The sequence below is a fragment of the Drosophila elegans genome, unplaced genomic scaffold (assembly GCF_018152505.1).
Source record: "Drosophila elegans isolate 14027-0461.03 unplaced genomic scaffold, ASM1815250v1 contig_468, whole genome shotgun sequence".
NCBI classification, from domain to species: domain Eukaryota; kingdom Metazoa; phylum Arthropoda; class Insecta; order Diptera; family Drosophilidae; genus Drosophila; species Drosophila elegans.
In genome coordinates, this window is record NW_024545855.1 from 1,604,038 (window position 1) to 1,631,579 (window position 27,542).

General features: G+C 44.6%; 9 protein-coding genes and 3 non-coding genes across 15 annotated transcripts; 5 read left to right on the top strand and 7 right to left on the bottom strand.

The window, feature by feature from the left end:
• Positions 1 to 103: 103 nt before the first annotated feature.
• On the bottom strand, positions 104 to 6,183 carry LOC108143860 (ATP-dependent RNA helicase bel). Of its 3 annotated transcripts, none has more exons than XM_017268424.2 (5): positions 5,996 to 6,183; positions 5,453 to 5,919; positions 3,363 to 3,729; positions 1,106 to 2,986; positions 104 to 1,030 (listed from the first exon to the last, which is right to left on the bottom strand). In XM_017268424.2, exons 2-5 carry the CDS (start codon positions 5,495 to 5,497, stop codon positions 912 to 914), a joined length of 2,412 nt encoding a protein of 803 aa, XP_017123913.1. In that variant the 5' UTR covers positions 5,498 to 5,919; positions 5,996 to 6,183; the 3' UTR covers positions 104 to 911. The 3 variants fall into 3 exon arrangements, with proteins under 3 accessions (XP_017123913.1, XP_017123914.1, XP_041564969.1); XM_017268425.2 differs by having other exon boundaries at positions 1,115 to 2,986; positions 5,996 to 6,181; XM_041709035.1 differs by lacking the exons at positions 3,363 to 3,729; positions 5,453 to 5,919; positions 5,996 to 6,183 and adding an exon at positions 3,069 to 3,138.
• A 204-nt stretch (positions 6,184 to 6,387) lies between these two features.
• Positions 6,388 to 9,496, bottom strand: LOC108143892 (Hermansky-Pudlak syndrome 5 protein homolog). Of its 2 annotated transcripts, XM_017268466.2 has the most exons (4): positions 9,246 to 9,496; positions 8,662 to 9,162; positions 7,613 to 8,461; positions 6,388 to 7,549 (listed from the first exon to the last, which is right to left on the bottom strand). In XM_017268466.2, exons 1-4 carry the CDS (start codon positions 9,327 to 9,329, stop codon positions 6,569 to 6,571), a joined length of 2,415 nt encoding a protein of 804 aa, XP_017123955.1. In that variant the 5' UTR covers positions 9,330 to 9,496; the 3' UTR covers positions 6,388 to 6,568. The 2 variants fall into 2 exon arrangements, with proteins under 2 accessions (XP_017123955.1, XP_017123954.1); XM_017268465.2 differs by having other exon boundaries at positions 6,388 to 8,461.
• A 256-nt stretch (positions 9,497 to 9,752) lies between these two features.
• On the top strand, positions 9,753 to 13,518 carry LOC108143894 (peroxisomal N(1)-acetyl-spermine/spermidine oxidase). The gene is made up of 5 exons (XM_017268469.2): positions 9,753 to 10,369; positions 11,162 to 11,567; positions 11,630 to 12,404; positions 12,464 to 12,584; positions 12,647 to 13,518. Exons 1-5 carry the CDS (start codon positions 10,103 to 10,105, stop codon positions 12,827 to 12,829), a joined length of 1,752 nt encoding a protein of 583 aa, XP_017123958.1. The 5' UTR covers positions 9,753 to 10,102; the 3' UTR covers positions 12,830 to 13,518.
• A 353-nt stretch (positions 13,519 to 13,871) lies between these two features.
• Trnay-gua lies at positions 13,872 to 13,964 on the bottom strand. Its single transcript has 2 exons — positions 13,928 to 13,964; positions 13,872 to 13,907 (listed from the first exon to the last, which is right to left on the bottom strand). It is a non-coding gene; the product is annotated as a tRNA-Tyr (tRNA).
• Positions 13,965 to 14,360: 396 nt separating this feature from the next.
• On the bottom strand, positions 14,361 to 14,452 carry Trnay-gua. The gene is given in 2 exon segments: positions 14,361 to 14,396; positions 14,416 to 14,452. It is a non-coding gene; the product is annotated as a tRNA-Tyr (tRNA).
• Positions 14,453 to 14,953: 501 nt separating this feature from the next.
• Positions 14,954 to 15,046, bottom strand: Trnay-gua. The gene is made up of 2 exons: positions 15,010 to 15,046; positions 14,954 to 14,989 (listed from the first exon to the last, which is right to left on the bottom strand). It is a non-coding gene; the product is annotated as a tRNA-Tyr (tRNA).
• A 652-nt stretch (positions 15,047 to 15,698) lies between these two features.
• LOC108143893 (transketolase-like protein 2) lies at positions 15,699 to 19,677 on the top strand. Its single transcript, XM_017268468.2, has 3 exons — positions 15,699 to 16,025; positions 17,653 to 19,251; positions 19,320 to 19,677. Exons 1-3 carry the CDS (start codon positions 15,922 to 15,924, stop codon positions 19,495 to 19,497), a joined length of 1,881 nt encoding a protein of 626 aa, XP_017123957.1. The 5' UTR covers positions 15,699 to 15,921; the 3' UTR covers positions 19,498 to 19,677.
• Positions 19,678 to 20,302: 625 nt separating this feature from the next.
• LOC108144053 (39S ribosomal protein L19, mitochondrial) lies at positions 20,303 to 21,423 on the top strand. Its single transcript, XM_017268697.2, has 2 exons — positions 20,303 to 20,450; positions 20,504 to 21,423. Exons 1-2 carry the CDS (start codon positions 20,387 to 20,389, stop codon positions 21,367 to 21,369), a joined length of 930 nt encoding a protein of 309 aa, XP_017124186.1. The 5' UTR covers positions 20,303 to 20,386; the 3' UTR covers positions 21,370 to 21,423.
• Positions 21,424 to 21,589: 166 nt separating this feature from the next.
• Positions 21,590 to 22,896, bottom strand: LOC108144054 (protein unc-50 homolog). The gene is made up of 3 exons (XM_017268698.2): positions 22,474 to 22,896; positions 21,883 to 22,242; positions 21,590 to 21,825 (listed from the first exon to the last, which is right to left on the bottom strand). The coding sequence occupies exons 1-3, from the start codon at positions 22,802 to 22,804 to the stop codon at positions 21,689 to 21,691; spliced, it is 828 nt and encodes a 275-aa protein (XP_017124187.1). The 5' UTR covers positions 22,805 to 22,896; the 3' UTR covers positions 21,590 to 21,688.
• A 289-nt stretch (positions 22,897 to 23,185) lies between these two features.
• On the top strand, positions 23,186 to 24,505 carry LOC108144070 (putative transferase CAF17 homolog, mitochondrial). Its single transcript, XM_017268717.1, has 2 exons — positions 23,186 to 23,302; positions 23,372 to 24,505. The coding sequence occupies exon 2, from the start codon at positions 23,373 to 23,375 to the stop codon at positions 24,417 to 24,419; it is 1,047 nt and encodes a 348-aa protein (XP_017124206.1). The 5' UTR covers positions 23,186 to 23,302; position 23,372; the 3' UTR covers positions 24,420 to 24,505.
• Positions 23,191 to 25,172, top strand: LOC108144071 (cysteine-rich DPF motif domain-containing protein 1). The gene is made up of 2 exons (XM_017268718.2): positions 23,191 to 23,302; positions 24,545 to 25,172. Exon 2 carries the CDS (start codon positions 24,557 to 24,559, stop codon positions 25,022 to 25,024), a length of 468 nt encoding a protein of 155 aa, XP_017124207.1. The 5' UTR covers positions 23,191 to 23,302; positions 24,545 to 24,556; the 3' UTR covers positions 25,025 to 25,172.
• A 13-nt stretch (positions 25,173 to 25,185) lies between these two features.
• LOC108143738 lies at positions 25,186 to 26,307 on the bottom strand. The gene is made up of 3 exons (XM_017268271.2): positions 26,238 to 26,307; positions 26,139 to 26,179; positions 25,186 to 26,078 (listed from the first exon to the last, which is right to left on the bottom strand). The coding sequence occupies exons 1-3, from the start codon at positions 26,293 to 26,295 to the stop codon at positions 25,206 to 25,208; spliced, it is 972 nt and encodes a 323-aa protein (XP_017123760.2). The 5' UTR covers positions 26,296 to 26,307; the 3' UTR covers positions 25,186 to 25,205.
• Positions 26,308 to 27,542: the final 1,235 nt, after the last annotated feature.

Sequence of the window (27,542 nt, forward strand, 5' to 3'; positions counted from 1 at the left end):
GTATGTCCCACGTTGACATTAAAAGATAATAAAATCTACGTTTCCCATAGAAATATCCCAGCCAGAGAGCTTAAAATCAAGATAAAAACAAGACTAGTCGAGCTCTTTTTTTCATTTGCTAAATTATTAATTTTAAGTTTAGCAAACTTTGTTTTTTAATTATTTTTTGTTTGTTGGTTTCTCGTTTCATATAGTACATTATATCTCGATTTATATATTTTCTTTTAAATATATCATTACTATTTTTATGTTTTCTTCGTTTAAAATCATCAATTGAAGTTCAAGGATTTGCGCATGTATCGTCTTGATCCGATATCGACCGTATATATGTCTATATATATTTGTATTTTAAGAATTCCAAGAAAAATGATGTGTGAGAAGTGTAACTTATGGACAAAAATTCAAAATTGTATCAGTTGCTTAAATATTCTTAATATTTGTGGTTGTTTAGCATATTTGTAATATGTATGTTTGCATATCCTTCAACTATACGCATCGATTCAATAAAAAATAAAGATGGATGTGGTGGTGGGGGGATGGGAATAGGGCCTGGGGTTTTTGGGGAGCTGGCTATACATGAATGTAATATACTTTCGCGATGGATTTGCACAATTTATTATTAATGCTGGCTCCTGGTTTTGAGGTTGTGAGAGAGGTGTGAATTGTTAAACGAGGGTGGAGGGTGCATCAGTGTATCTTTTCTGTATTTTCGTGTTTTGTGTTGCGCTGCGCACAGACAGTTTCTCTTTCACATTTGCTGTTCCCATATAGTATACGTGTGTGCACATATATATATAGTTGTTATCGACTTTGTTTTTTTCTCCGTTTGGTTAGTTGCGAAAGTGGCTTCGATGCGACGACTGCTGATGCTGCTGCTGGCCCAGGACCTTTGCCTGAAGCTGAGGCCTTGCTCATTGAGCCCACCAGTCGGGAACGTTGCTCGAGTGCGCGGCACTGCCACCGTAGGAGCCGCCATAGGAGCCCCCTCCGGCGCCACCGCCAAAGTATCCACCACCGCCCGAGCTGCCACCTTAAACCAGAAGACATCACTCTTTAGTAGGCCCTTCAAAAACTGGGAGCATCTGATGGATGGTTCCACACTCACCGAACTTACCGTACGAGTTTCCATTGCTGCGGTAGCTGCCACCGCCTCCTCCGGATCCAGAGCCACTGCTGCGTGGTGGGGGACCACTGCGTCCGCCACCGCCTCCACCGCCGCCAGAACTTTGACGGTAATCCCTGGATCCGAAGCCGCCTCCATAACGTCCACCACCGCCTCGTCCGGTCCGCTTGGCTCCGCCATGACCGCGATCCGTGCTCATGTCCTCCATGAAGCTGGGGATCTCCTGCTTCGTCTCGATCAGCAGCTCCAGCAGATCCGAGCAAATGTTGCGATTTTTCTCGTTGAAGAAGGAGGTGGCCACACCGAGATTTCCCATGCGGCCGGTACGTCCGATACGATGGACATACTCCTCCACATCCGAGGGCAGGTCAAAGTTGATGACGTGCTTCACGTGCGGAATGTCCAGACCTCGGGCGGCCACAGCCGTGGCCACCAGGATGGGGCAGTCGCCCGACCGGAAGCAGCGCAGCGCCTCTTCGCGCTCCTTCTGGGTGCGATCACCGTGGATGCTGGTCACGGGATGGTTGCACTGGTACAGGAACTCCTCCAGCGAGTCCGCACCCTTTTTGGTCTCCACAAAGATGAGCGTCAGGCTGTCCTTGCTGTACTCGGGGCCATCGCGAATCGACGAGAGGAGATCCAGCAGATACGAGCGCTTGTCGGGCTCGTAGACCCACAGGATCGTCTGTGTAATATTCTCGGAGGTGGAGCCCACGCGACCAACGGCCAAGAAAATGTAGTTGCTGAGGAAATCGCTGGCCAGCTCTTGAATTTGCTTAGGGAATGTGGCCGAGAACATGAGCGTCTGACGCTGTCCGGTTGGCGGCATGTTTAGCTGCTCGACGATGCGACGGATCTGTGGCTCGAAACCCATGTCCAACATGCGATCTGCCTCGTCCAGGACCAGGAAACGAATGTTCTCCAGTCCCACCTTGCCGCGCGTGATCATGTCCTCCAGGCGACCGGGTGTGGCCACAATCAAGTGACAGCCGCGGTCCAACTCGCGCATCTGCTCGCTGGTATTGTTACCGCCGTACAGCACGGCCGGACGCATCCGGGAGCGGTAGGCGAACTTCTTGGCCTCCTCGAAGATCTGGGTGGCCAGCTCGCGGGTCGGTGCCAGCACCAGACCCAGCGGATACTGCTTGCGTCGGCTGTACTGCCGGTTGCTCTGCGGCGGAGCCGAGTGCCCGTGCTCGTACATTTGGTTAAGAATCGGCACCAAGAAGGCGGCCGTCTTACCAGATCCGGTCTGGGCGCAGGCCATTAAATCCCGGCCGTTGATGATGATCGGAATGGCGTGCTTCTGCACCGGTGTCGGTTTGTCATAACGTGCTAGGGCCACGTTGTTGCGGATAATCTCCGTCAGCTGCACATCATCGAACGATGTGATGTTCGGGGGCACATTCTGGCCCGTCGCCTCCACGGGTATATCCTCGTATTTGTCAAAATTGATACCCGTGTTGCCCACGCCGAACAGCTCCACCTCCAGGCGCTCGTCTCGGGCGCCCAGCTTTGTGTAGTCGATGTTGCCGCCGCCGCCCTCCTTCCAGCGGCTATTGTAGCCTCCTCCGCCGCCGCCACCGCGCTCGCCGCGATTGTTGAAGCTTCTGTTGCCGCCGCCGCCGGAATGTCCGCCCTCGCCGCCTTCAAATCCGGCCGGACGCTCCGGCTCCTGCCAGCGATCATTGCGTGGCTGCTGCGGCTGCTGTGCCTGGCCATCCTCGCCAGTCTGCTCGTTAAGGGCGTTTCCGCTTCCGCCGCCACCTCCGCGGTACGAGGGTCCACGTCCAAAGCCGCGTCCTCCTCCTCCGCCTCCGCTGCGATTCCAGTCACCGCCGCGACGCGAGTCGAATTCACCACCTGTAGGGGATTAAGATAATTGTATTAATAAACTATATAAGAATGGAAATAGTCAAGGATACAAAAATTGGCAAAACATTACTCCATTTGTCTGCACAATTTTTTTTTTTGTTTGAGTTTTTAGTGTGTTGAAACATTTGTTTTATCGAATTTTGGTGTATGTATGATTGACAGATATAAGAGAGAACTACTGTTTAAAAAGTATTCTACGAATTGCAAAATGACATTGGCAGAATTTACAAAACAACTGACTTGACTGTACCACTTTTAAAGTTCAACAATTTTGTGCATGATCTTGACATTCTTTATGCCCTAAGTTTCTATTTTATTATACGCTGAGGCACAAAAAAATATATGTGACTACTGTATAACCCACCGTTGTAGTTGTCCTCGTAGCGACCTCCTCCACGTCGTCCACCGCCGCCGCCGCCGCTTCCGAAACTGCCGTAGTCGCCGCTCTGGCGATTGAAGCCGCGACTTCCGCCGCCGCCGCCCCTGCGGTATTCACCTCCACGCGGCTGCTGCGGGTCCCTGCTGTCCTGGCGCGGATTCCCGGCTCTCGAGTCGAAGCCCTGGCCCTGTCCTTGGCCCTGGCTCTCTGCGTCCGCTGCGTTGTTATTGCCACCACCACCACGAAGATGCGGGGGCACATACACACCACCGGTGACCGAGTTAGTGGAAGTCTTGCTTGTTATGGGGCCGCTGTAGTCAGCAGAGCCGCCATTCAAGTCCAGACCAGCAACCTGCAAATGACATAGAGAGAATCGTTAGTCTTTGTTTGAATAAAAGCCCTTATAGAAAATATTAACAGAATATTTACAATAGTTTCATCAAACACAAAGAATGAAACACACACATAAATTTAAATTAAACCCACTTTAAAATATACGTTTTTCGGATCATCTTTCTCTACAACGCTTTTAAATGAATTTGTAGGAATAGAACAAAGTGCATTTCAGATAAGAATAAAATCCACGCACACATATGTAAAAAACTTACAATAACAATGTTTTTAAAACATATACATATACGCCATTTCTCTGGAATAGCTATTTGTTTGCTATTATATTTCCAGCTGTTAACCACCACATTAAAATGGAAGTGCAATGAATTGTTCAAGTTCAACGGATTGGTTTCTGATTTCCCTGTGGGAATCTACTCCAGAACTTCGTAAACTTCACCGTTCCCGCTTAGCAACATGTGCTATTTACCGCTTCTTCTTTCCAGTGCAACGTGTATAAATATGTACATACGTGCAAATCTCTGGAATAAATACAAGAGAGAGAGAGAGAGGCGCAACTAGTTTAAAGCTTTGAATTTGAATTTTTCGTATTCTTTTCGTCACCAGCGGCGCCGCTCTCCGTTTGTAACCGTCTCCCTCGCACTTAGCGGCAGCTTATTACACAAAGAGGGGCCGCCTAGCAACACAACAAAAACAACACGTGAAAGAGCCACCCACACATGGGTAAATAAATCGCAGCCGTAGTGGTAGAACACTAAGCCCGGTTGTGGAATCCAAATGAAAACAATGTGGAACGTGTTCAAAGAACTCTCCACGAAAATAATTGCAATGGACAAAACGATAAAGCTTAAATAGTTTGCTCTCATTCACCCATTATTCTCTTTCATGAAATTCTTTTAATTTAAATTCGGGGGAATCCCAATATTCTTTTGGTCGTGAAAGACCAACATCCTTGAACTTCAAACAAAATCTTTTTAAAATTTATAGCAGTTGTGACGAGTGCGAAGAATTAGTTAGTGAACTGAGGTTCTTTTTAAAATACATAGAAAGTTCATTGGAATATGAAATATGTTAAACTGTTTCATGAAACGTTGAAACGATAGCAAATCAATCCATAAAAAAAATGAACTATTAAAACTGAACAGTAAGATATGAATTTAATATCATTGAACTTATTGTTCATCTTTTAAACGCAATGGGCACTAGTGAAAATCGTTTAGATTAGTTTTTTTTTGCCAAATCACCCTTGAAATTAATCACCACATCGCCACCCCTGGCAACCCTGTTTACAACAGCTTCCACATGTGCGCGCAAGCGAGAGAGTGAGTTATGACACACACACACGGTCAGCCTTAGAACAGCGACACTACTCGCACACGCACACAAACTTGGGAGGCCGAGTGGAAACTTTCATATGCATATAATATACATGTCAAATTGGAGGCAAGCGAGCAAAAATTATACAAAAGAAATTACAAATTGGAATGACGAAGAAGAACCCAGACGCATACATTCAAACATAATCCACATGGACGTCATAGGCAGTTGTAAATGAGCAATAGAGACATTGGTGTGTTATGAAATCAATAAATTTCTAGCCGAACTTTTTCCAATAGCCGCATGAGCATCACTCACACACACGCACTCACTCATTGTATATATGTACTTTTCTTATATATATGTATATGTAGTATGTATTTTCACCACTTTATAACTCTACTTACTTGCTGCTCTAGACCTGTGCCATTTTGGTTGATAGCATTACTCATATTATCCTCCAATCAGTTGCTTTTTATTTCTTGCTTTCCGTTTAGGAAAATTTTGCAATGGTTACTCTTCGGTTTTTTATTTTAGGGTGCACACTTGCAATTTGCGACAAAAAAATGTATACGATCGTTGTGTTGGTGTTGCACTTGGTGTCTATACGTTTTTCCTTAGTTTTTCCGACAAAACTTCTTACGTTCCACAAGCTACTGCGTTCTCATGTGAAATTTAAGGGGTCTGTTCTGTACTTTTTTCAGTTCTTTTTGTTCTTCGCACAGATTTCCTTTGTTCGGCTTGAAACTGAGACGTTTCCGTATCGGATTTGGCTGGCCTGCTTGTGCCAACAATTACAATTACAAGCGCTCTGGGCTTGAAAAATGCTGCTTTTCCGACGAGTTCACGTTTTTTTCCGCTTTCAGACGCGTGTCTAAAAATTAGGGTTGTGAAAATATATATATCGATGAGTAATCGATAGGTGCACTGGGAAAAGTTATAGACTCAACCCTGGGGCTGTGGCGCCGGACAGCTAGCAGGGACACGACCCTGGAATGTTGGACACGGGCGTTGCCAGATCGCTGCGCTAACTTCGCGGACTATCGAATTCAAATGGTATGTGGTTTGTCTTTGCTTTTTCGAGGCGTCGATATCTTCTAGGCTGTTTAGTTTTTGAAATGGAAGAGAAATAAGGCTGGGCAGTTGAAATTTTGTATCAATTTGGCCAAAAATGTTTGTGTTTATGTTTAGGTGTAGTTGTTTTACCTTTCCCCTTTTTTCAATTTGAAGCAAAAGGCAATGTTAGATCATAAATAAAGGGCTCACTTAAGACAGTGAACAATTGAAACGACAAAATCCTCAGAAAGTATTACTCCCCAAAAAATGATTAGAAGTAAAAACCTTTTCGAAGTCTCGAACGCTCGAATATAATTCATGCACTTTCGTATTTGTAATATACATATCGTGGGTGTACAATTTTATATAGAATAAATGCTTTTGGTATTGGCCTTAGCTTGAGATTATATAGTGGAACAATAAATATGGCTATATAGTATGGTATATATTTAATAATGTCCGATCGTTTAGCCCTTGAGCAGGCAGCGGGAGTAGAACTCCCGGTCGATGGCGTCGTTTGGAATGTACGAGCTCCACTTGAAGATCAACGCCAGCGTGTCTCCGGCGGCCATGTGATCCAGTGCGACATTGAGGAAGCAGTTCCAGTTGTAGAAGAAGTGGCGGCCCAGCTGCTCCTGTTCCACCCCAGAGATGCACTCACAATTGGCGCACACAAGTCGCCCACGTTGGAGCTCCACGAACTGCTCAAAGCATCGACCCCAAGCTCCAACGCTCAGTTGTTTGCCCACGTCCGCCAGAAGTTCCGGCAGTCCGTAGTTGAGGACGATGGCCACCACCTTGGTGAGATTCTGTTCGGCCAGGTAGAATTTAGCCAAGACATCCAGTAGCGCCGGAACCGACTGCACCACATCGAAGCACTTGAGTTGCTCGCCGCGGGACCAGAAATATCGCAGGAGCACCGCTCCCAGTTCATGATACTGACAGGATGTGTCGAAACGGAGGGGAAAGGAGCAGTGCTCACACTTTACAATCTCCGCATTTTCGGGCGCATTGAGCAGCACAAAGCCTGCGGCTATGTGATCCCGCGTGGCGTCGTCCACCTCCCAGATTAGCTCCGGATCCAGGTAATCGAAGTACATCTCGTAGCAGTTGCGTCGCGCCTGATCCGCTGTATCACCATGCTCCACCATCACCTTGGCCAATTTCTCGAGCAGATTCACCAGCTCCCCCGCTGCATATTCATCGAAAACCGCCCGATAACGATCCACACACTGCGTCCGACTGAACTTGGCGCTCTTGGCGATCAGGTAGAGATTGTAGAGGGTCTTCTCCTCGGGACTGATGTGCGGAGCCTGGGGTGCCGGCCTTCTGCAGCGGCTCACAATCTCCTCCTCCTGATCATCGGCTCCCGATTCGTAGCGCGCCTTGATGTCCTTGAAGGGCAACGAACGTTCGCTGGCCGGAATCAGTTCTCTGACCAACTGCTGCTGCTCTTCGGCGAAAATATTGAACTTGTACTTAATGATGTTCTTGCCGAATTTACCAGTTACCGTCAACAGGGCATCCTTGAAGTGTCCCGACTTCAGCGGCTGCTTCAGGTTGTCGCAGAAGGCGTTCTCCAAAACGTACACTCCTTTGGGCGGCGCTTTCGCTGAACTTCCTCCGCTCAGACTGCGCTCGGTGGTGGCCGAACTTCCTCCCGAACTTTGCGTATCCAAAGCACTACCCGTGCACTGGGTAATGGCATCGAAAATCACGGATATATCGTTCAGCAATTCGTACTCCTGCCGTTCGATAAGCAGCTGCTTCAGTGGATTCAGCTGCTTCAACTCGTAATCTTCGCGAGCCTTGTCCGCAAAATATCGCACATGCTGGCGCAGTAGATTCGCGCAGGGCAGCAATTTGGATTGCTGTATTAGGGAAACGGCGTGCGATTGCAGCGTCTGCAGCTGGACACTGTAAAGTGCACCCGACTGGGTAAACACAAAGATCTCCGATCCCGAGGAGCGGCAATCGGCGATCCTCTCGAACTGATTGCACCAAAGCACCACAGCCGAGCGCCGCACATCAAACACATACAGTCCCAGCTCCGTGAAGGCCAGCAGAAAGTCCTCGTTTAGCCTTTGCACCTTGGCGAACTGCAGGTTTTGCGGCTGATGGTCCAGCAACTCGGTATTTGCATCCATTTCATCGGTGCCGCTGCCAGGTCGCTGAATTCTCGCAGGTGCGGTGGCCAGGGCAGTCTTAAATTGGTGTGTCTGGATCACCTCGCCCTCGAAGTCCACCTCCCAAACGCGACTGCCAGGTCGGGCGCAGTAGATTCGAGACGGCTGCAAAGACTCCTGTGGCGAGACGAAAAAGCAGGCTCCAAAGGCGCCATCCCGCGGACGGTTCCCTATCTGAAATGTTCAGAAAATGATGAAAAATTAATATAAACACCTGATATATTCATATTATATAATTAATATGAAATAAACTAAGTTAAATTAATTAAGCGTAGATAATAATGTTAAGAAAGTAGCTATGGCTGGGCTTTAGTTTACACAAGAAATATAAATAAATAAAAATATAAATTAAATCTTATAAATACAGGACCCACCTGCTTGTACTCCTCGTACTCTGTGTTGCAGAGTATGCACTTGGTGCAGTTGGACACCAGCAGCAGGGACTCGAAGTCGTCGATCTGGACGATGGGGGAGTCCAGGTAGAGCAGCGGATGCACGGTCATGTTGAGCAGCAGGCTGTGTCCGATGAACGAGGAGAGCAGGACCAGGCTGACCTGTCCGCGGGAGTCGCCATAGTAGAACTGCTTCTCGTCCTGCGTCCAGTGGATGCAGCTCACCTGCACCGACTGGTCCAGATGCGTGAATATCACCTGCGGTGTCGCCTGGGCGGACAAATTCACAGCGTAGACGCAGATCAGCGATCGTTGCGTCGCAAAAGCCACATATTTGCTATTCGCCGAAATGCTGAGACTGGTGATTGCTCCATGTTTGTTGGGTATCAAGAGCAGGAACTTGCCGTTCCGATTGAACAGGTACAGCGATCCGGATGAGGCCCCGAAAATGATATAGCTGTCGGAGATGTCGAAGCAGGTATACTGCAACGGGGGGAGAGGGTGCATATCAGTGGGTGGCCTGCTATCAAATTACAGGTGGGATTGCTTTGGATTGGAGTGCTCACCTTGATGCGATTGTGGTGTTTCAGCGGCAGCGACAGCGACAGCGAAAAATCAATAAAATTCGTCAGGCAGTAGGCGTCGGCCATCTTAACGGGGTTTACTTAACCAAAGCGCTTGCCAATCACATATCTTCCTCTTTTATCGGAAATTAGTGATAACTTTGCAAATAGCAAGCAATTATTTACACAATTTGTGTTTTTATCAGCGAGCAATTTGTGTACACAGTTCGAACTTTCTGGCAGCTCTGCTAGTGCTGGCAGGTGGGCGATAACAAGTGTTTAGATTTATCGGATTCAAGTGTGTGTGTGTGTTTCAAAATCAGTAAAAAGAATTTGAAAAAGTTTATGTAGAGTATTTTAGAGTAGTAATTTAAAAAGACTTAGTATTAACTAAAAAATGAATATTACAATGTAACTTTTTTTAATTTAGTATTAATAATAAAAAATGGGTATTTATATTTTAGTGCTGCAAAGTGCCAGATGTATTGTTTACCTTTACAAAATTAAGTATGGCAACACCCTAATCAACAGCTGTGAATAAAGTTTTCATAAAAACTTTCAATAAAAACCTATTTTTAAATAGAAGTTAGTTAGAAGCTTACTAAATATGAAGCCAAACTCTTAATTGACAATGTTTTTTAACCAAAAACATAAATATAACACCAAGACGAACAGCTATTTGCTGATACCCCAACCGCAACATCTGCTGTCAAATAAACGTCAAAACAGTCGCCCGACTCGCCACCAAAAAAAGTGCAGAAAAAGTGAAATGAGGCGTGAAAAACGCTAAATAAAATATAAATAAACAGCAAGGGGAACACAACTCACTCGCATATGTACAAAGAAAACAAAGTGTAACAATGGGCGACAAGGAGGAGCCCGTAACACCCGCTCCCTCGCCCACCGAGGAGGGAATGGCCAATATTGGGGCTGCTGGAGCCGGGGATCAACCCCAAACTGCGGCGGGCAATACCAACGTGAAGATCGTGATCATCGGAGCCGGAATGGCCGGACTATCAGCGGCAAATCATCTCCTGCAAAACGGCTGCGAGGATTTCGTGATTCTGGAGGCAAGGGGCCGGGTGGGCGGACGCATAGTGTCCATACCGCTCAGCAATAATCAGAAGGTACCTAATCGTTATATAACCCCAAGCTCAAGAACCAAAACAAACCATATACTGCCCTTTCGTAATATAAGGTAATACCTTTGGTTAGGAAAAACGTTCCTCATGTTGTAACAGATTCTTTGCCCCGAGTCCCAAGTTGATTATAGATTTTTCCAAGCACTGCGCAGTCGGTCAGCTGTTCACGTTTCTCATTGATGCTATTTTTATATATATATTCCTGTTCCTGGTTTGACTATTGTTAGTTCAATTTGTAGCATACGTTCATGTCCCCTTTGGGGCCACTTAATTAATTTAAATACATCCGGCATGCTTTTTAATTTTCAGAATTCTCTGCATTATGCTTTTCTTCTGTTTATTTTCATAGTTTACACCGGTACCTTATCGAGGAATTTGTTATACAACTTTCTTTGGCAACGTTTGGCCAGATTAGATATGGTTTTTCTGAATTAAGCCAACGATGACGTTTCTAGTGCAATGCCCTAATAAACTCACGGGTTTGCGCTCCCACGATCACGTAGTCTTATATATAGGGCTTACTTATGTATAGGACAACTTATTTTTAAATATTTTTACAAATTTAAATCATCATCATGTTCATCAATGATTTCATTATAAATACCCTTTTAATTAAAGATTATTTACTTAACCGCAGAAATGCCCCTTAAATATTTAATAGTCTAGGTCAGTTTTTATCTGCTTATCACTGGCAAGTTTAAGGCATTAATCTATTTTATTTTCCAACTTGAATTTGCTAAATAAACTTGACTAAATTATCTCACATTTATCTCACAGGTTGAATTGGGCGCCAATTGGATACACGGTGTCCTGGGCAACCCCATCTTCGAGCTGGCCGTGCAGCATGGTCTAGTCAGCGTGGTCAACGTTCCCAAGCCGCACAAGGTGGTGGCCACCACAGAGAACGGACACCAGGTGCCGTTCAGCATACTACAGGAGATCTACGAGGCGTACGTCTGCTTTTTAAGGCGCTGCGACGAGTACTTCCTCTGTCAGTACAGTCCGCCGCCGGATATACACAGTGTGGGCGAGCACATAAACTACGAAATTGAGATTTATCTGAGTGGAGTGCAGGACCCCAAGGAAAAGCGCCTCAAGCAGTCCATTTTCAACTGCCTGCTGAAGAGAGAGACCTGCATAACCGGCTGCAACAACATGAATGAGGTGGATCTCCTCGAGCTCGGTTAGAACTATACCATAGAAAAGTATAAACCATTAAATTAAAACAAAAATCTTCCCTTACAGGCAGCTACACGGAGCTACAGGGAGGCAACATAGTGCTGCCCTCTGGTTACAGCTCCATCCTGCGACCGCTGGGCGCCCAGATACCCAAGCAGTCCATCCTGACCAAATGTCCGGTGAAGAAAATCCACTGGAAGCGGAAAAAGACCTTCACCGGCCTGGAGACCGTCGACGAGAATTCAGAGGATGAGCACTCGGACGACTCGGAGCGAACGGTGACGGAAGTGCCCACGGGAGGACACCGTGGCGGGTCCGAGGAGTCAAACTCTAGCAGCAATTGTGATTATCCTGCAGGCAATGTGCGCGTGGACTGCGAGGACGGTCGAGTGTTCCATGCATCTCATGTGATATGCACCATACCGCTGGGCGTGCTGAAAGAAACTCATCGCACGCTTTTCGATCCTGTGCTGCCCCAGTACAAACAGGAGTCCATCGAGAATCTCATGTTCGGCACCGTTGACAAAATCTTCTTGGAGTACGACCGGCCGTTCCTCAGTGCCGATATATCAGAGATTATGCTGCTTTGGGACGACGATAAGCGGGACATGAACAGCTCCGAGGAGGAACTGGCCAGCGAGGATTATCTCAGCAAGAATTGGTTCAAGAAGATCTATTCGTTTGCCAAGATGACGGACACGTTGCTCCTGGGCTGGGTCTCTGGACGGGAGGCGGAGTACATGGAGACACTTTCCCACGAGGTAGTGGCGGAAAAGTGCACGGAAATACTGAGGAATTTTCTTCAGGATCCATATGTGCCCAAACCAAAGCGATGTGTGTGGTAAGTCAGTTTACTTAGTCTCATAGAATCTGGTATAAAAGTGTACCTTTCCATTTTAGCACCAGTTGGAAGTCACAGGACTTTACCGGTGGGGCGTACACATCGATACCTGTGGGGGCTACTCAGGAAGATATAGAAAATCTTGCCCAGCCCCTATATGCCACGCCCCAGGCCATGAAGGTGGGTTCCGCAAACAATGTGCTCATCAAAATTTTACTTATATTTGTTATATATCTTCTTAGCCCGCCATAGTCTTTGCCGGCGAGCACACCCATTCCAGCTTTTACTCCACTGTACACGGCGCCTATTTAAGCGGACGGACGGCAGCACAGCATTTGTTGGCTAGCGAGGAGCCCGACGAAATCATCATGGAGTCAGACGGCAGCGATCTGAGCGCCTGGATACAGGGCATCGCCCTGGACTGAGTCTAAGCCAATCAACGACCACTCATCGATTTTGTATTATAATTTATTTCCGTTTTTCGTACACTCTTCAAACGCTTTTTAGCTAGTGATATTGTTTTTTCGATTGTAATTTATTTTGCTAACTTCGTACAACGATTGTCCACTTGTTTGTAAATCCCTTGTAAGCATTTGTTTTATTTTGTTGATGCAATTATTTTGTAATTTATTTTGAATCCGCTTGTACAATACCATAAATAAAAATTACGATTTAGCTGAGCTGATCAATGTGCTGCCAACACTGACAGATCGTGCACTCGCAGCAGCTTTTACTGTACTTGGATGAAAAGTGTGCACAAAAACATAATGTTGTTTAGATTTAATTACCGATTAGCAAACATAAGAACATAAATACAAAAATAATGCCTATTTTTATAAATTCGTATTTAATGCAGCAAGCGTTGCACCAAGTTGGTATTAAGACGGGCGTCAACTAAGTGCAACAACTGTATATTTGAAACTAACTATTGTTAACGTTGACTATTTTGCTTACTAATTTATGCATTAGTTGAATCTTTAAGACAGGAAACAGCGGGCAAAAGTTGATATTCATAAGTCCGTTCTAACTATAGGATCTGCATATTATTTGTATTTGTGACAAAGATTGACTTGTACGCATAAAAAAAATAAAAATGACACGCTAAATTATTAAATGAAATCTGTTTATCTGCAGCTATATAACAATTTTAAGTTTCTAATAAAATAAGTGGAAAATTTGGTTCTAAAGCAATAGGAACTGAAACAAGAAAATCTGGAATCAAGATATGCTTTTTGTTTTTGACCAAATTCAACAAAATTTAAAATTATTGACTTACATTATTTGAAAATAGCGTTCAACATAAGCATCTAAATTTCTTGTGATACATCAATAAGAATTAAATTTGGGAGCGTTAATATAGCACATACGGACAAGGTAATGTAGAAATCGGTAAAATTATTGAAATTATATAAACTTTATTAGAAATACATTTAATTGCCATTTGAACAACAAAAAAAAAACAAAAAATCCTTCGAGCCGGATTTGAACCAGCGACCTATGGATTTCTATTGCATGTTTTCCAACTACAGTCCACCGCTCTACCAACTGAGCTATCGAAGGGGGCGTGCTGGGGTGTAGGTTTAAGACCGGGTATCCGGATATCGCGACCGGACTGTAGACACGGAATATTATGTTGGTCAACTTTACTTTGGTTTTTAAATTTCTTTAAATTTATTAAAGGCAAGGCCATTTTTGTCCAAGATGATAGTAGTGGTAGTTTACTTTTTCTACAGATCCTAACCATATAAGAGAGAAATTACTTTTTGTTTAAAGTTCATACTTAAATTCTATTTGTTTTGATTTCTATTATATTACCTTTTTTTCCGTTCGTCTTTCATACATTATTTATTTTATTAATAATTTAAATGTTTTAAATATAAAAAAATGAGTGTGTTAATTAATAAATTAAAAACTTTGGAAGATTTCTATCAAATAAAAAATTTACTATCTTTCGAATCCTTCGAGCCGGATTTGAACCAGCGACCTATGGATTTCTATTGCATTATACCAACTACAGTCCACCGCTCTACCAACTGAGCTATCGAAGGTTAAAATTACTGACGGCCAAAGTGAGTTTTCTGCATACGTGTAAACGGAAGGATGAGTTTCCAAACAGTACAGTGCTTACTTTTCCATATATGTATGTAGTTCATTTGGTTCAACTTAGTGCAATCTTTTGGAGCACTCGATTATTTTTATAGTTGCCAAGTTCGAAAATGTTTCTCCAAAATAACGGGCATGTACGGATTTTCCGTGGATTTGACTCAGTCAATGTAAATCTTTCAATATTATATGTTAAGGTGTTTTAACTTTTAAGTGAAACCTAATGTATTTCAAAAGATTGCTTCTTTTTTGAGACCTTTCTACTTGGTAGTAAGAAGTTTACCAAACTCGAAAATAATTGTCTGTTATTTTAGTTCTTATCTTTTATGTATTTCTCTCTATATATCCGTTCAACGCAATTTTTTTTATTTACCAATTAATCGGTACAGTAAAAAAAGGAGATTTTAAACTAAGTACTATGAAAAAAAATTGATACGTTCTTTCGATCCTTCGAGCCGGATTTGAACCAGCGACCTATGGATTTCTAATGCATGTTTTCCAACTACAGTCCACCGCTCTACCAACTGAGCTATCGAAGGTTGAATTTGTTGGCGGCAAATTCGCTTTTTGTTCGCGAGCGAGAAGGGGAAAGTAACAAAGAGCGAGCAAAAGAGAACGTTTAGCAGTACTCTTATTTAAACTGTTGCTTCAGAGCACTCTCTTTTTTGAAACTGTCTTTGACTTACAAATGGGGTCATATGAATATGTGTTATTGAAAGTTTTCAATCTGTTAAACCACAGAAATTTCATTACACGACAATTACTTACGTTTCAGTAATGCATAATGCATTGACAAATCAATTTTTTTTATTCACACGAGTAAACGTCGTTTTATACGGATAAGTATTGTAGTTTTATTTTTATAAGGTTAATTATAAATATCTTTTGTAGAAAATCTTCAATTTATATTTCAAAGTAGCGGAGGTCTAGTCTGAGAACTTTTAAATTTAAACTATTACACAGAGATATAGCTCAACACAAAAACTGTCTTATGTATTCGTTGCAATGCCGATCACTACTAGATATCTATCCGCAGTTGTGCTCAGATAAGAGGGTGCGGAGCCAAGCTGACGTTGTTCATATATCCATCTCGCTCCAGCGCTGACAAGTAGAGCGGTACCAGAGCAACGAGTTTGACGTTGCGAGCACTCCCCAAGATTGAGCCCCCACAGCGTAAAAGGGACCGAGGCACCGGCGACGAGAACATTTCGTTTTCAAAAGCCGGCTGCAGCGGTCCGTTTATAAATCCGATTCCAGCTCCGACACCACGTCCAAACTCTTGTCTGTGTCGTGCAAATATAGAGGCGTCACCCTTTGGCTAAAGAATCCGAAACTCTTGAGGGCCTTTGTACAAGAGTTTAAAGAAAAAAATCACATTTACAACGATCCCGTAAATACAAAAAATTTTCGTAAGATGTCGTACCACAAGCCCGAAGCTAAGACCGTGCAGGATCTGAAGGATCTGGCCCAGAAGCTGCGAATTCACTCCATCAACGCTACCCAGGCCTCCAAATCGGGGTAAGCAAACGAATAAACCCATTAGTAAATTAAAGTGTGCATTTAGATGTGTGTGAGCTGCGAATTTTAAAAGTTGTGCACCTTGCACTTGTTGCTTCAAAGGTGACCCAACTGTTCAAGGGGTGGCTATAGAAACGTTTTCCAGGGGATTTAAAATTTCTTTTTGGAGATTTGAATAAATTAAATGAAATGTAATTATGAATGCAACTTTCACATAAACATACATACATATGTATAGAAAATTTTGTGGAGACCGGTTCCTTAAAAAGCACCCCCTCACCCCATCCATGAGTTGCCAAGCCACGTGTTTTCTAGTAACTTGTTAATTCGCGAATTTTTCGTCTTGTTTGCGTGCCTACTGATAAGCCGCATTCACCTCATTTTCTGAGTTTATATTTTTTTGACCTTAGTCAACCTTGAAACATTTAGCTTACTGCTTTTAAATTTTTGTTTTGTTTTTGTGCGTGGCTTTCAAAAAGCCGACGTCGTCATTACACACAAACACACATGGCGTATATAAACATACATAAATATATACATATGTACATAAAACAGCGGCATTCTTATACATACATATTCGAGTGTTGGAAAGCACAGCTTGTGACGGGAATGAAAGGGATGGAGATAGTAATGGAATGATCCCCTACACTTGAAATTTACGACCTTATGGCTTTTAATGTAATTATATCACGGATAGACGCGACTAAATTGTTACTGCAACAGTAAATAAAAATAGAGTACGCTGATAAGGCAAACACTTTTATCGCTTCCATTAGTTTTTTTCATTTTTTTTCGTGTCAGTTTAAGATAAGATCTACTCTGTTTGCTCTAAATGTGACCTCTGCCGGCGAGATAAGCCGCGTTTGGTTTTCGTTACCCACTGGCAACGATATGACCGATTAGAGGTGACCAGCTCAAGTGTGTTCCCTGCATGATAATCGAAAATCACGGAAAATTGATAAAATAAGCGAGCCGGGTCACTGCTGACACTCCGTAGTATCACCTTCATTAGTACTTGATTCAGCCGGAGGAAATGGGTAGGCACTTGGAAACTATCTAAGAACACGTGCATGCGACCCCATCGTGTAACCCAAGAATTTGTGTTTTTTTTAAGGCTTTTGTTTGGGTTTATTTTGGCGATCGGAAAAGTTCCAAGGTCTAAAAACCGGTGTGGAGCTGGCGATGAAATCACACCATATACTTTTTGTACGGTTGTGTACGCGATATGGTTTATTTATATGTCTGGGGGTAAGACGAGCCCCCCTTTTGGTCTGGGATTGTGTGTTTTTGCGGTTGGAGTAGTGCCAGATGTGCAATTTACAGACTACTCTTTCGGTATTTATCTTATTTGTCGAAACACGATCGCATGGGAACTCAAATATTGCAAAATGGACCGAACCTTATTTAAACTTTGAAATTGAATACTCCAGATATTGGAATTAAAAAAAAATATGAGTAGACTTTCAACGGATGGCTAAAATGTAAGCTTAGTCTTACTTTCCCTTCATTGACTCTTGACAAGGTCTACTTCCAATACGGTTCAATAAACACCAGCCTTAACCTAGAATTTAGTGCACAAAGTTTATTCTACAATCTAATGTTTTACCTCTATTTGCATTCGTTATAGCCATCCCACATCATGTGCCTCGCTGGCCGAGATCATGTCCGTGCTGTTCTTCCAGCAACTGCGTTTGAACTTGAAGCACCCTCGCGATCCCTCCAGTGATCGCTTTATCCTGTCTAAGGGACACGCGGCACCCATTCTGTACGCCGCTTGGGCTGAGGCCGGTCTCTTCCCCATCGAGGATCTGAACAACCTGCGCAAGATCGATAGCGATCTGGAGGGTCACCCGACGCCCCGTCTAAACTTCATCGATGTGGGCACCGGATCCCTGGGACAGGGTGTGGCCGTGGGCGCTGGAATGGCCTATGTGGGCAAGAACTACGACAAGGCCGACTACCGTACCTACGTGGTCGTGGGCGATGGCGAATCCGCGGAGGGTTCCGTTTGGGAATCGCTGCACTTTGCCGGCCACTACAAGCTGGATAACCTGTGCGTGATCTTCGACGTGAACCGTCTGGGTCAGTCGGAGGCCACCTCCCTGCAGCACAAACTGGATGTGTACCGGGATCGTCTGGAGGCCTTCGGCTTCAATGCTGTCGTTGTCGATGGTCACGATGTCGAGGAGCTGACCAAAGCCTTCCATTGCGCTGCCATCACCAAGAGCAAGCCCACCGCCATCATTGCCAAGACGTTCAAGGGAAAGGACTTCCCCAATATCGAGGATCTGGACAACTGGCACGGCAAGCCGCTGGGAGACAAGGCCGCCGAGGTGGTCAAGCATCTGCAGGGTCTGATTGTCAACAAGGATGTCAAGCTGACCCCCAAGCCGGTTTCCAAGACGGGAGCTGCTCCCGAGGTGGACATCAGCAATGTCAAGCTGAGCTCACCTCCCGCCTACAAGCTGGGTGATTCGGTTGCCACCCGTTTGGCCTATGGCACAGCTCTGGCCAAGATCGGCAAGAACAACCAGCGTGTGATTGCCCTGGATGGTGACACCAAGAATTCCACTTTCTCGGACAAGCTTAAGGCTCTCGACCCCGAACGCTACATCGAGTGCTTCATCGCTGAGCAGAATCTGGTGGGCGTGGCCGTGGGCGCTGCCTGCCGTCGCCGCACTGTGGCCTTCGTGTCCACGTTTGCCACCTTCTTTACCCGTGCCTTCGACCAGATCCGTATGGGCGCCATCTCGCAGACGAATGTGAACTTTGTGGGCTCCCACTGCGGCTGCAGCATCGGTGAGGATGGTCCCTCGCAGATGGGACTGGAGGACTTGGCCATGTTCCGCACAATTCCGGGCAGCACCATCTTCTATCCCTCGGATGCGGTGAGCACGGAGCGTGCCGTGGAGCTGGCGGCCAATACCAAGGGCGTCTGCTTTATCCGCACATCGCGTCCCAACACCTGCGTGATCTACGACAACGAGGAAACCTTCACCATTGGACGCGGCAAGGTGGTGCGCCAGAAGAGCTCCGACGAGGTGCTCCTGATCGGAGCGGGTGTCACTTTGTACGAGTGTCTGGCTGCCGCCGATCAGCTGGAGAAGAACTGCATCACCGTCCGTGTGATTGATCCGTTCACCGTGAAGCCTCTGGATGCTGAGCTGATTATTGAGCACGGAAAGCAGTGCGGAGGACGTGTGGTCGTCGTGGAGGATCACTACCAGTGAGTTGTTTACGTAACCCTTTGAGGATACTTCTTTGCTAAATGGGTTTGTTCATTCTCCTTTACAGGCAAGGAGGTCTTGGCGAGGCTGTGCTCAGTGCCCTGGCCGGCGAACGTAACTTTGTGGTCAAGCACCTGTTCGTGCCCACCGTGCCACGCTCGGGTCCTCCCTCCGTCCTCATCGACATGTTCGGCATTTCTGCCCGCCACGTCGTCAACGCCGTCAACGAAATCCTCAAGGATTAGGAAGCTAGCCGTGCGGCAGACTCATAAAGTCGTCATCTGGCTATTCATTTACCGCCTACAGGAATTCCCCCAGTTACTACTTACTCTTATCCTTTATCATTCCCCTTTAAAATGGTTAATATACTTTTACAAAATTAAACTGTAACACCAGGAAAATAAATTCTTTTCGTTAAGACATTATATTTCTGTTTAAATTTATTATTTACCTTTTTGGTATATTATCAATTAGAAAGAAAGAAAGCCTGAAATTCCAGAATAACTGGAATCTAAGGCTAAACAAAAGAACTGCAAGTTTCTGTTGAATCCTAAAGACTAGGGAAATTCCGCAGAATTTGAAAAAAAAATACGTACCCAAAAGCGCACAGAATGCTATAAATATGGATTTGGTTCGCTAAGATCCGTCATTGTTTAATCAAATTCAAGATGTTGAAGTACTCAACTATTCTATTTTTCGCATTTATTGCATTTTTTCCATATGGAATCTTGTCCAATCCCGTTGACTTCGTGGAAAAGTTAAAGGAGGTGGGGACTTTAGTTAACGAAATCGCTGAAAAGCTACAGGAACCCACGGAAAGCTTCGAAAGGATCGGATCAAAGAAGTATTATTTTATTTGCGAGGCAGGCAATTAAAGAGATTGTAGTCCTAGCTAAAAAAATGTAAAATAAAAATATAAAAGTTATTTTCTTTTCAAAAATCTCAATTCGAAAAAGGTAAAAATTTTCAAAAGTCAGTTACATTCTTTTCTTAACCAGCCAAGTTGGCAGCTCTAGTCCAATCACGAAAAATATCGATAGCCCGGTTATCGCCATCTTCGGTAGCAGCTGATTATCGTGCGGCATGATTATCTAAACATTTATTTATTTCAGCGGCTCAGTAAATTAGTTAAAAATGAACCTAAGTTCTAGAGTTATGCTGAAAAGATTGGTGCAGCAATGTGCCTACAAGCGGATTGGTAAGGACTCACATTTGGCTTAGTGGCACGCATTCAGGAAACGTATTTTTCAGTCACATTCTCCACGAAAACGGCGGAACATGCTGTTGAAAATCAGGAGGAATCGAAGAAAGGGGAGGCTCCACCTGCCACACCCATTTCACCAGCTCCTGTGACCCGAAAACCCATTATTCCGGCAAATTATCGGTTTGTTTACCCAGAATTCCTGCCCGATCCGAAGGTGGAGTGGAGAAACCCCATCCGCGAGAAACTGGAGCGCCTGGATATGCTGGAGCGGCGTAAACAGATCGATCTACCCGAATTCTATGTGGGCTCCGTCCTGGCGGTGACCAGTTCCGATCCACATGCCGCCGGCAAGACCAGTCGATTTGTGGGCATCTGCATCAATAGGGATCGTTGTGGACTGCGCGCCCGCTTCGTCCTGCGCAACGTCATCGATCACCAGGGCATGGAGGTAGTCTACGAGCTGTATGATCCCACCATCCAGAAGGTGGAGGTTCTGCGGCTGGAGAAACGACTAGATGACAGCCTTTTTTATCTGCGCGACGCTCTGCCCGAGTACAGTACTTTTGATGAGAACATGGAGGCGGAGCCGCTGGAGGATGGTGCTCCCGTGCCGGTGAACGACATCAAGGTGGTGCTGCGACCACGTCCCTGGCTGGAGCGTTGGGAGCGCCAAAATCTGCGTGGCGTGGCCAACATCGATGAGTATCTGAAGGACAAGCATCGCCTGTCGTCAGCCAAGGTGCAGAAGCCCTGGGAAAAGTACGACATGATGAAGGACTACCGCAGCTCGATTCCCGAGGAGGAGCAGACGGAGATCTTCGCCGAGGTGCACACGGAACTGCACACTCTGGAGCTGCAGCGCAAACGCAACAAGCGAAAGCGCACCTTCGTCAAGCCCAAGCATTTGGCGTAATTGCATTTGTTGTCCATTTTATAGATTAATAAACTCGGAAAAATGTTGAAAGTACATTGATACTTGATCAAGGAGGAAAAAATGGTGACATAGCCAATGATTTTCTAATTTTTGAAATCTTTATAAATGACTACGTTAGTTTTTGAATGCTTTTAGTTTACATGAGTTTGGCTGTGTTAATTATTTGAGAAATTTATAAAAACAAATCACACATACACTCTTTGTTTGGATAACTCTAAATTAATTATTTTATTAGTCATAATTGTAGTATAGTGCCTAGCAGCTAAACGCAAAATAATTTACAACGCACGTTACATGATTAATAAACGCGATACTTGTAGAAGTTGACGAAGGATATCGTGGCATTCCAGCCAATAATGGTGACAACCAGAAACAGAAGGAAGATGATGGGCAGGGCGATGAGTATAATTCGGGTGTTCTTTAGATGGGGGATGCCTACAAAGGGGAAAACGTATTAATCAGAGAGTTCTCTATGTCCTCAAACTTACTCACAATTATATCCCAGAAAGGTGATATATACGTAATAGCCCATGCCCAGCAGCCAGAAGGTGTTGCCCAGGAATCGGGAGATAAACCACGTCTGGCTGATCAGCCAGTTGTAGAAGAACAGCTGGATGAAGTGCAGCAGCATGAGTGGCGGAAAAAAGGCGTTCAGATGCACATCGAAGGCATAGCCCCATTCGATGTCCGGTTCCAGATTATTCGTGCGCAGGTACCGATTCGTCACCGCCCAGAAAAACGAGGCGATTATGATGCCCGCGAAAATGCAGTCCACGAAAACCACGTAAAATATGAAGGAGATACTTTGCCAGAAGGACAGTCCCAGCACATACGCAAAGCCCAGTGAGGTGACTGTTGAATTCAGATTAGAACATGAAATAAGAATAATATATTTGTTGAAATCGTATTGGGCACTAATGAAACTCATTCTAACAAAATACCAATTGGTATATAACTAACCACCATACAAAATGTCTCAAAATAATGTATAATGCATATTCAGGATTATGGTTAAACCATTAAGATACGAAGACCACTGCACCACCTTAAAATTGGATGGATGCTTTGGCGTTGAAAACTCACCACATAGGCAGATTACCAGGAGCACTAGAAACGCCGGATCGTCGCGGGCGAACTGTGACTTGGTCTGTTTCCGGTAGTTGAAGTTCCGGTACACCTTTTGGGGCGCCACAAAGAGGTAGAGCATCTGCCACAGGGCAAACTCGAAGTCCATCTGATTGAACTTGAGCAGACGTCGCAGGTATTTGTAGCTCTTGGTGGTCGCCGATAGGCAGTCCCTCCTGTGGTTGGCGGGCGGCGGGAGGGGTGAGTGGAGCCGCGAGGCACTCGAGTAGCCAGAAACCACCGACGGCGTCGGCGATTGCGTATACTTAACGTGGCTGTATTGACTCATTTTGTTTTGTTTAAAACAAATTTTTTATGTTTCCAGCAAAGTGGCTGCGCCCACAGCGCCACGAAATACCGATTTTCCTAGCAAAATGTGCTAAAATTAACCAGGGAAAACCAGATGATGTGGTCTCATGATAGGAACAGCTGATTAGAGATGGGAGCGTGACTAACAATTTAAGCTTACCACGAAAATTGCCAGCTTTAACTTGAACCATTTATAAAATCAAAATAAAAGTTTATACCTAAAATAACAATAATAATATTGAAAATTATATTTTCTTCAATTTGGTCTACTTTTCATAAATTTGTCAACATTTTTTTTTGTCGTGACACGCGAACAAACCTCCATCAAGCGCTCATCTCTGACGAACTGTCAAGTCTCATTGTTATGAACCGGGTGCCAAAAAATCAGTTCCTTGCCTGACTTTGTTTTTTGTATACCAAATTTAAGTTACTGCAGCTAGATAGAGCAAATAAATTAAGTCATATTTCCACACGCAAGGTAAGGGCGCTTTATTTTTGCCACTTCAAGTACAGATTTGCAGGCAACCGTGATGCCTCCATTTTGCAGCATGAATAGATGTTCAAATCCGTGCTTCTTCCGCGCTGCGCGGCTGCACATACGTAATCTGCACCAGATGCGGATTCCATACGCCCGTCCCATGGGCATAAGCCAGCGCAATTTCACCCTGGAGCCGCTGGCCAACCGAGAACTCATCCGCGTCCATGGGGCCGAGGTGGTGCCCTTCCTGCAGGGTCTGGCCACCAACGATGTGGCCCGGATCCAGTCGCCCGGAGGTCCTGCCTCCATGTACGCTCACTTCCTCAACAAATCGGGCCGGGTGCTGTACGACACGATCCTGTACCGCACCAACAATCCGGACACCATCCTGGTGGAGTGCGATCGCGAGGCTTCCTCGGATTTCCGACGTCACCTGCGCACCTATCGCGTTCGCCGGCGCATCGAAGTGGACAGTGTGGACGACGAGTACACCCCTTGGGTGATTTTTAACTTTAAGGACGGCTCGGAGATGGTGGCCAATCCGCATCCAGATCTATTTGTATCCCCGGATCCGAGGCTGTCTGCCTTGGGCACTCGCGTCCTGGCGCCCACCAATATGGACTGGGCCAAACTGACCAAGAGTTTCGCTGACTTTGGCATCGCCACACCCGCCTCCTCGGATAGCAACTACCAGCTGGTCCGCTACAAGCAAGGAGTGGGCGAGGGCAGCTCGGAATTGCCTCCGGGAAAATGCTTTCCCCTGGAGGCCAATGTGGATTACCTGAACGGCGTAAGCTTCCAGAAGGGTTGCTATGTGGGCCAGGAGCTGACAGCCCGCGTCCACCATTCGGGTGTTATCCGCAAACGTTATATGCCCATCCGGCTGACAGCGCCCATCGATGCCGGTTCCAGCCAAGAGGTGACCTCCGTGGCTGGAGCGAAACTAGGACGCGTCTTTGGCTCTGCCCACAACCACGGAGTGGCCCTGTTGCGAATCGAGAAGGTGCTCAACGGGCACCCGGAACTGATGATCGATGGCGAGCGCTGCTATGCCGAACGACCGGAATGGTGGCCCGAGGATCAGCCCGGAAAGCGGCGAATGGCCTTCGCTGAATGACCCAGGAGCTGATTTAAATCACTATTTGTTATTGTACCAATAGTTTTATTGTTATTAATATAGTAAACGTAACTAGTCATCGTCAATGTTTTGCCCAGTTACTTGTTTCTCTGTTGGTCTTGCAGTGAATCTTGGACATGGAGGCCGATGAGGAGGATCTCGTCCTGGACAATGAGACGGCGGAGATCGAGCGTTTGAAGCTACCCGAAGAGGACAAGAAACCTCCCGATCCCGAGGAGGAGGATGAAAGAATAGCACGCATCGACTTCCTTTGTTCCGGATGTGAAATGCACGAAATGGTTCACTATTTCGGAAGGAAACCACCCTTTTCTCTGGGAATCAAGTATCCGGAGGATAACTACGTAATGCGGGATCCGTTTCAGCCACCTCCACCTCGTTGGCAGACGAAAGCCGAATACTATATCTCACTGGGGGCCAAGTGCTCCATCTGCTCAAAGACGGTCTGCAAGGATCCGGGTTGCAGCTTCTACTACACGGCCACCTTTTGTTTGCCATGCGGCCAGGAACAGCTCAAAAACTGGCCAGCTGAGGCCCAAGCTCGTCTTCGAAAGCAGTTGGCAGTCAGTAAGGGGGACAAAAAATAGACTATGGAGTATTTGTACTTTAATAACTTTGCTTAAAATATATAGTTTTGTAATCATTTTTGTTCTCTTACGAAATACTTAGCTTGCAAAATGAAATTACTAAGTTTTTTGAATAAAAAAAAATATATATATATTCCTAAGAATGGAAGACGCAAGTTAAATAATTTTAAATTTTATTTTACTATATGTTTACAACTATAATATTATGATTTACTTTTTCCGTTTTAACACAAGCTTGTACATAGTTTGAAGTAAGTAAGATCTTTCGTTTTTTCTCAATGGTTTCGAACATTGCTCGGCTGAATTGCTTATTTATGTACAAAAGGTTTCCCTTGCAATCATTATTAGGTTCGACTGCAATTCGTTTTTTAAATTTTCCGATTCGCAAGGCTAAGGCTTTATCCAGTTGGGCACGATCTTTGTCATATTCTAGGAACTTGTTTAATGTCTCATTTTTATAATTGTTATCGTCCTTATTCGTGGCCATGAAAACTTGCCAAATTTGTTCGTCGAATTCCACGTATTTTCGATTTCCCCACGGACGCTTGTTATATTTTTTCAGAATCTCTAGAAGTAGTGAATCATAGTTTATGGGCTTTGGTGTTGTAGTCGGAGCGGTTGTTGCTTTCGTTGCCGGATAGGTTATTCGATTTAGTTCAACACTTTCACACTCGTTACTGGGATTATTAAGTATTATCATTTTCGCGAAATTCGATTGACTGATGCTCGCGGTGAGTTGCACTTGTTGATCCATAAAAAAGGTACGACACTGAGGCACAAGGTTTTTAAGCTTAAGAAGATTTTTCGCGACTTGAAGTGTTTTCGAAATTTCTCTTTCCAGCTCCAATCGCATTTGATTGTAAACTGTGAAATCTGTGTAAATATCAATTTTGTCAACCAAGTCGTAGGCGGTTGAGTTTAAACCAATTAAAACCTTTTGAAAGAACTTTTCAAATTCCATATTGTTTGCTGTATTATGGGGTCTACTATGGTATGTCGAATTTATCTCCTGTAGTAAGGCAGTGTATTTTGCATCCAATTTAAGCAAAGATTCCTTTGGTTAAATATAATCTGTAAAAATTTGGTCATAAGATACGTAAACTCAAATTCTTACCAGATCTTTAATTTCATATTGTTCTGTTGTTTCATTTCCATCTTAATAGGATACAAATTTGTAAGTTAATCTTTGTTTGAAACGGAAAAGCATACGTACCAACCTTAACGATCCTTGCTAAAAGGATTACTCCAATAGTTAGTGCGGTAATCTTCATGAGAGCAACCAGTACTGTTTTAGGTCTACCCATAACTGGCTTTACTGAATGAAATGTAGTAGAATTTAATTAGATCTGGCACAGCAATTTGATTTGGTGGATTTTCCTTGCTTTCTAAAGCATATTACAGTGGGTCATATAAGAAACTCAATAAAATAAGAGTTAAATGCATTTTAAAAGCAGAAATAAGAGCAGCTTAAATTTAGTTATTAATTATGTTTTTTAAGGTTTAATTTAACATTTGCTAAATTTGATGGTCGCATATTTTAATGCTGAATAGAATTATGAATTATAGGTGCTTAAAATTTGCAGTAATTTTTTTGGTATCCTATTTTTAATCGTTTAGATCGAACTAAATTTAATAAACATAATTTTTGTTCCCCTTGTTCCTCTTGGCGTGGATTTTAGGTGTGGTTTGTAGCGTCTTCTACAATCGACAGCCGTAATTTAGGGCATTACATGTGTAAGATATAAAACTAGCGCTTTTATTCGCGCCACATCATCGGGGGCGAACCTTTGATCCGAGCAAAACACACGTTAAACACCCACAATTGCCGGCCAGTTCAATGGAACACGACAGTTTCAGCTGCCTGTCCCACAATTAAGGCATCATTCAGGGTATTTCCTTGCAAGCCAAACCCCTAGTCGATGATCAACGATATCCAAGATCAACGGTCAGCGATCGGGGTTCGCCGGTCTACGGGCAATTTATGGCACGGTGTCCAAGCAATTGCACAGAGAGACAAAAACCAAAGACGAAAAACAAAAAACAATCTTTATCACATTTATTGCAATGCCCCAGGCCTTTTGTCAACGATTTCGGGGCGAAAAACAAAAGGGCAAGCGGGTGCCAAAAGAAAAGGTCACAAGGTGACCCGAAGGATGCGCTCGGAGGACACAAAAGGAGCAACGCGCGCGCTTCTCTCATCTCTCATCTCCCATCTTTGAGGTCGTCTTAGAGGTCAAGTTTGACCCTATTCGGAAAACAAATTGAAGAAAACTCATCTTGAAAGATATTCACTCAATCTGAGCGAAGTTGCTTGCTAAAATATCCTACAAACCGATCCTCACTCACAAAGTAACTGAGTTGAGTCTTAATATGGGGGTTGTTTTTTATTTTATCAGGAAACTAGGGAAACACAGAAATTCTCATTGAGTAGAACTCTCTTTTGCTCTCTCTTTGAGTGTAAAAAAAAACCACTTGGGCGATGGCCATCGATCCTTGTCCACGCAGGACATTTCCGGAT